Source organism: Oreochromis niloticus, linkage group LG23 (assembly GCF_001858045.2).
Source record: "Oreochromis niloticus isolate F11D_XX linkage group LG23, O_niloticus_UMD_NMBU, whole genome shotgun sequence".
NCBI classification, from domain to species: Eukaryota; Metazoa; Chordata; class Actinopteri; order Cichliformes; family Cichlidae; genus Oreochromis; species Oreochromis niloticus.
The window spans coordinates 40402998-40408997 of NC_031986.2; the positions used below are offsets into that span (position 1 = coordinate 40402998).

General features: G+C 40.9%; 1 protein-coding gene across 4 annotated transcripts in view; it reads left to right on the forward strand.

Annotated features, from left to right (window-relative positions):
* gatad2ab (GATA zinc finger domain containing 2Ab) overlaps positions 1-4880 on the forward strand; it is a 30233-nt gene extending 25353 nt beyond the window's left edge. For all 4 annotated transcript variants that reach the window (XM_005478990.4, XM_025902670.1, XM_005478991.3 and 1 more), the window contains exons 6-11: positions 112-228; positions 412-612; positions 773-1022; positions 1152-1558; positions 1677-1899; positions 2623-4880. In XM_005478990.4, the coding sequence (XP_005479047.1) occupies positions 112-228; positions 412-612; positions 773-1022; positions 1152-1558; positions 1677-1899; positions 2623-2756 (1332 nt within the window). In that variant the 3' untranslated portion in view covers positions 2757-4880. The remainder of the gene's footprint in view (positions 1-111; positions 229-411; positions 613-772; positions 1023-1151; positions 1559-1676; positions 1900-2622) is intronic.
* Positions 4881-6000: the final 1120 nt, after the last annotated feature.

The following is a 6000-nucleotide window of genomic DNA, read 5'->3' on the forward strand; positions in this document are numbered from 1 at the left end:
ACTACAGAATATTATAGCAGTGATAAGACGTATAACACACACGGCAGACAGTTTACTACTTGTGTGGAGGAAGGCCCTTCAGTTTTGATCAATTTTTTTTTTACTTTACAGGTGACGGGTCGCAGCTCAGGCACAGTGATTCCCCCTCCCTTGGTGCGGGGTGGCCAACACATCCCGTCCAAACACAACTCTCAGAGTGTCATGCCCCCTCTGGTCAGAGGAGCCCAGGTTAGTGTTTTGGAAGTATATAGAGCCTTAATTGTTTTGGTTTTTTTTTATTCTTCTGTCAACTTACTTTAAGGTTCTTGGTTGATTTATATATTTTCTTTTTCCTTCTCACATCTCTCCATGATTTCATGGATGGTTGTCCACTCTAATGTCTGTTTTTGTGTGTCCATTGGTGGCTATCAGCCTATTGCAGTGACTCCCCAGCAGATAGCCAGTCTACGTCAGCAACAGCAGCAGCATAGCGGCTCAGGGCCCCCTCCACTCTTGCTGGCTCCTAGGGCTTCTGTGCCCAATGTCCAGGTCCAGGGCCAGAGGATCATTCAGCAGGGACTCATTCGGGTGGCTAATGTGGCCAACAGTAATGTCATGGTCAACATCCCTCAGGTAAGGCAATACATGGTCATTGCATTTGAATATGGAGAAATTCTAGATGAGAGGGCATTTAATTTTGGGAACCCTTTTCATTGCATCAGTCTAAATATGAAAATGGTGTCTTCATAGTCATTTCTAACAGTTTTTTTTTCTTCTTCTTTTTGGTGTCTAGGCCTCTCCAACCAGCCTAAAGGGCTCTTCAGTCTCACCCAACTCTAGTGTCAATGACTCTCCAGCCAGCCGGCAGGCAGCTGCTAAACTTGCACTACGTAAGCAATTGGAGAAGACGCTGCTCGAGATCCCTCCACCAAAACCTCCTGCCCCTGATTTCAACTTCCTGCCTTCTGCAGCCAATAATGAATTCATTTATTTGTTGGGCTTAGAGGAAGTGGTGCAAAAACTTCTGGAGATGCACGGCAGAGGTGGGTACATGTTTGCACAAGTTTGGAGATGTTACAGAACAGCAGTAGATCTACCTGCAGAATGTTATAGTATGAAACCTTGTCCAAAGAACGTCTGCGTTTACCATGGGCCTGTTATCCATCATGTAGGTAATCTTGGCCCAGCTGCAGCAATGGCCAGCTCCATTCCCAAAGAGCCATACACCTGTGCCCAGTGTAAGACTGACTTTACCTCTCGCTGGAGAAAGGAGAAGGCTGGGACCATCCTCTGTGACCAATGCATGTCGTCCAATCAGAAAAAGGCCCTAAAGGCTGAGCACACCAGTCGATTGAAGGCAGCCTTTGTCAAAGCACTCCAACAGGAGCAGGAGATTGAACAGCGTATCCTCCAGCAGGCAGCCTCCTCTTCTTCCTCCTCTGCTTCCTCAATCTCTAAATCCACCTTTTCCTCCCCCTCACTGTCCAAAAATGAGGTGCTGGTCGCCCAGCAATATAAGCAGGTCAGGGCTGCCATGCAGCACATACCTGTGTCTACTCACCACTCCAGCATTAAGCAGGTAAGCATTTTGACTGACCAGGCTTGTGGTTTAAATGTTTTTCCACAGCCACAATGTTTGTTTAATGTAATGTAGTGCAGCTGCACCAAAACTCTGATCTCTTTGTGTGTCTGTACAGGGTCATCTGTCACACCTCCAGTCTGCAGTTAACGCTCGTAGTGTGGCCCACTCTTTCTCCTCCTCACAGCTGCAGAATGCGGTGACAGCAGCAGCACTGGGCAGTAGGTCCGGTAAGCATGCTGCAGCTCGCTCGTTGCAGCAGGGGGCAAAGGTCGGTGCTGGCAGCAGTGGTAACCAGGGCAACGTGGCTGCCTGGAGGAAGCAGACCGGTGGCAATGCAGGTATATAAACCTGAGACGCAGTTATGTAGAGAATGCATTTCAAATGTTCTTACATTCTACTCATCTTTGGAATAATCGCTCTTTTGTAAGGTTGAGTTATACTGTTGCTTTTTGTTCTTTAGTGCCATTCCTTCTGGCATCACCTTTTCATTTCCGTATCTCATTGTAGTACTTTTCAGGTGTTTGCTCATCTAAATGTCATTTCCTGATTCCAGAATAAGATATCTGAATATTTCGATAAGATATCAAATGTGCTACCTGGAAAATTTCAATTGGAGCCAAAATATTTGATGCACAAAGACATTTTATCAAAGTTTCTGACTGCTGCCTGACTGCCTAGTGTTAGCAACAAAATCGAGCATCTCAGTAATTAAGAATTAATTAAGAAAGAACATTTTGTCATTCAATAGTAAAAGAGTTTGATACACTTGGTATTTCAAATAAAGAAAAGACACAAAATGAGCCAAAATACAAGGCAGAGTAGCCCAGTCTTTAAATGGCAGAGTCAAACTAATTTAAATTTAAGCAAGGGAATGTAAATTTAGCCAATTTGTGTGATCGTGTATATCAAAACAAAAACAAATGGATTTCTCAATTTTGTGTAAAAGACATCTTTATTATGATCAAAACTTATGAGGATACTGGTACACATGTAAACAAAGTCTTTATGAAACGATTAATAACAGCCACTATATTGTCACTTATGTATTTGTGCCTTGACAGGTGTGACCATGGCCTACGTGAACCCCAGCTTGTCTGCTCATAAGACCTCTGCTTCAGTTGAGCGTCAGCGAGAATATCTTCTGGACATGATTCCCTCCCGCTCCATCTCCCAAGCAGCAAACGCATGGAAATAATGCAATCCCACTCCCTTTGACACCATAACATTTAGCTCCCTTAACATCAATAACAGCCATTCACATTATTGTTCTAATTCTTTCTATGGATTCGGCCTCTGGCCAAAACGGTGCAGAATTGGCCTCTTTTCTTGTTGGATAGAGGTGTCCTTACACCTTCCACCATATACTTCTGCTACCTTCTTCCTTTTCTGAATCCTTCCCCTATTGGAGTTGTGCTGTGACAGCTTCAAGATACAAGGAATATGTTAAATATAATATGGGTACCCTTTCAGAGGGATATGGATGACATGTGTACAATTTCACAGACTTCTTCAGTGATGTTGCCTCTCCCCTTCCCTGTATATTGGTTGAACTTTCCAGTTGCACCAAGAGGAAGTTGCTGGAGATTCCCTGAGCTTCTCTGCCTCTGGATTAGGCAAGGAAAAGTAATAAATACTATTACCCAGAGTAAGAGATTTGTCTTACTTCCTGCCCTTGTCTAGTCTGAACCAGTCAGACTGAGGCTGTGGTGGCTGAACTGAACGTAACTGAAGACCTCATTACAGGAATTGTTGAGCTTTGAGGACCATCCACAAAATAAGAACTGCTTCAGCTTTGCAAAAATGAATAAAGTTAAAAAAAAAGAAAAAAGGAAAAAGAAAACTGGAGGAAAAAAAAATCTATCTACACACAGACTGCTTCTTCTCTCAAACCTACAGCGTGTATAGTAGAGAAGTTGATGTGTGTTGGATTATTTTGTATGGCTGAATGTTAGGATTTTGTCTTTTCTTCTGTAAGTCATATACTGTGTTTGGAATATTGTGCTCCCTGATACTTTGGAAGTGGCCTCATGTCGAGGTCTGAATTTAAAGGCTAATGTTACTGTTGAGGTGGTTTTACATCTGCTGGGTTCCATGTTGCGGCCTACTTTTAAATGCTTTGTTTTTTCTAAGATCAAGAGGAAGAATAAAAATTAAGGTTTCACTGACTCGTTAAAAAAAAGAAAAGAAAAGAAAAACATGGGGCATATTCTTAATGAATATTGTAAAATAAACCTTCCAAAGAACTAGTGGAGCCCAAATGGAATCCCTTCTGCTAGAAGGTTTCTAGTTTATTTGAACCCTCTCTGAATATAAACATGAATTCATGCTAAACTGAGGGGGTGTAAGGAATGTCATATTTTTGACATTATTTTGCTTTTAGTCATAGGTTGTGGTGCATTTTCTTTTTTTTTTTTTTTCTTTTCCCTTCTATAGACGAACTATCTGAATTTATTTATAGGGTTAGTAAAGACATATGCGTATGCCCTAAGTTTGAATGGATCTTCACTTAGAATTTGTTTTCTCTTGTTTGTCAAGTGGCTCCCACATACCCTATGATTGGTCCGAGAGAAGCTGGACAGCATTCAGAATGTAGTTATGCAAAAACCCCTATAGCAACAAATGACATGAACTTCTAGTCTTTAACATTAAAGTGTGTGTGATTTCTGTCAGGTCATTGAATTGAGCTAACTCTGCCTTTCACATGAGCTATAGTGCATTTCTATCAGGTTGCAGCAGCACAGGATAAGCTAGTGAAGTACAATATGTCTACATTTAAAATGGGATTTTTCCATTGCATGTGGACTTCTGTTATTTTACTACCATGTGTTGTCCCTCCTCCCCCTTTCATTTCAACCCCTGGGGTGGTCCAGGTGCCTCCACTTAGCGATGATTTTACAGGCACCTTTTGAAAAATGTCTCTAAATTAAAATGTTCAAATGTTGTCTTAAATTTAATCACAGAGGTTTGTTTAATGAGAAGTGGTATAGCCATCTGACAAGAAGCTGACCACCCCAGCAGTTTTTTTCCCCCAGCTTCCGTTATCTTTTATTTTACACTTTTCACATAGAAATGATCCAGTTTCTTATGTCTTCATTGATCAGAACTCCCAGTCTTACAGCCCTGTTGCTTCACTCCAGATTTCACCAATACAGCTGTAATGTTTTTTTTGTTTGTTTTTTTTAAAATGGCGTAAGGATTTGAGTCCTTTATTTGTGTCCATATTATACTATTCAGCTCAGAAGTTTTTGTCAGGTGCCCTGCTGGTATGTGCTGCCAGCATTGGGTAAATGAACATCCTTTGCGCTGTGTTATCACTGTACACCTGGGTTTCATTTAGGATGGTGCACCAGTACACTGCTGATAGAAATACAGGAATATAGTTTCTAACTTGATTTACTCAAGATCTCGTATTTCTGTCTCAAAGTAGCATCAGAAATATTCCAGGTTATCTGCACATTCCTGACAGGCAGAAGGTAGCAGTCCACGTCTTGTGGATGCGAAAGAAAAGCAATTGAAATAAGCCCATCACTTTGTGCCCTGCTAAAAGTAACCCTGCGCTGTCCTGACTACTGCCGCCTGCTGCTGCTGTTTCACAACATCACCATTCCATTTATTTGGGGTTGACACACTGTTAAATGAAGTGCTGCCCAAATGAAAAAGAAAACAGTGTATGAAAAATGTTGTTTTTTTGGGGGGGGGGTTTTTGTGATTTTTTTTTTTTTTTTTTTTTTTTTTTTTTTTTTTTCCTCCTGCTCTATCAAATAATAAAACTAATTTTAATCCCTCTATCATGGCTGGTTGACCTGTTTATTTGTGGTGTAAAGCAGCTTCTAGAACTGACTGCATATAAACAATAATCAATGAAGCTAGAAAAATCGCACATTAACCTAGACACAGTATGTGTATATGAAAACTCCAGGATAAATATAACAAAGTGACCTAATCCTTCAGTTTGACAGCTTGCAGTCAACAATTGCATTTCTGCTAGTGACCACTTGAGGGCGACTTTAGAACAATCCCTATACACTCCCGTGCTAAAATGTTGATTTTAAGCAGCACAAAAGAATGTTTACATCCTGGTATAGTTTCCTCCCTACATGACATCTACCTGGATTCTACAAAAAGCGTGTAGCCACTTTGAACATTTTCTTAAAAACATCAAGCCTATTTGTGTGTTTGAGTCATGCAAACTGAACCCCCCCCCCCTCTTTTTTTTTGTTTCCTTGCTCTAGTTACCACTACCAGATATCCATATCTGTGCATTGCCCTTGCACTTTTCCCTTTTTCTTTCTTTTAGAATACATTGTGCATTTAAAAGATTTTTGCAGTGGGTTAAAAAGGTTAAAAAGGTCAAATTCCTTTTTAAATCAAGGTAAAATTCCAGTCAAAAATTAGTTAATTTCCCTCGACAGATAACACTGATGTTAACCTGCCTGGTC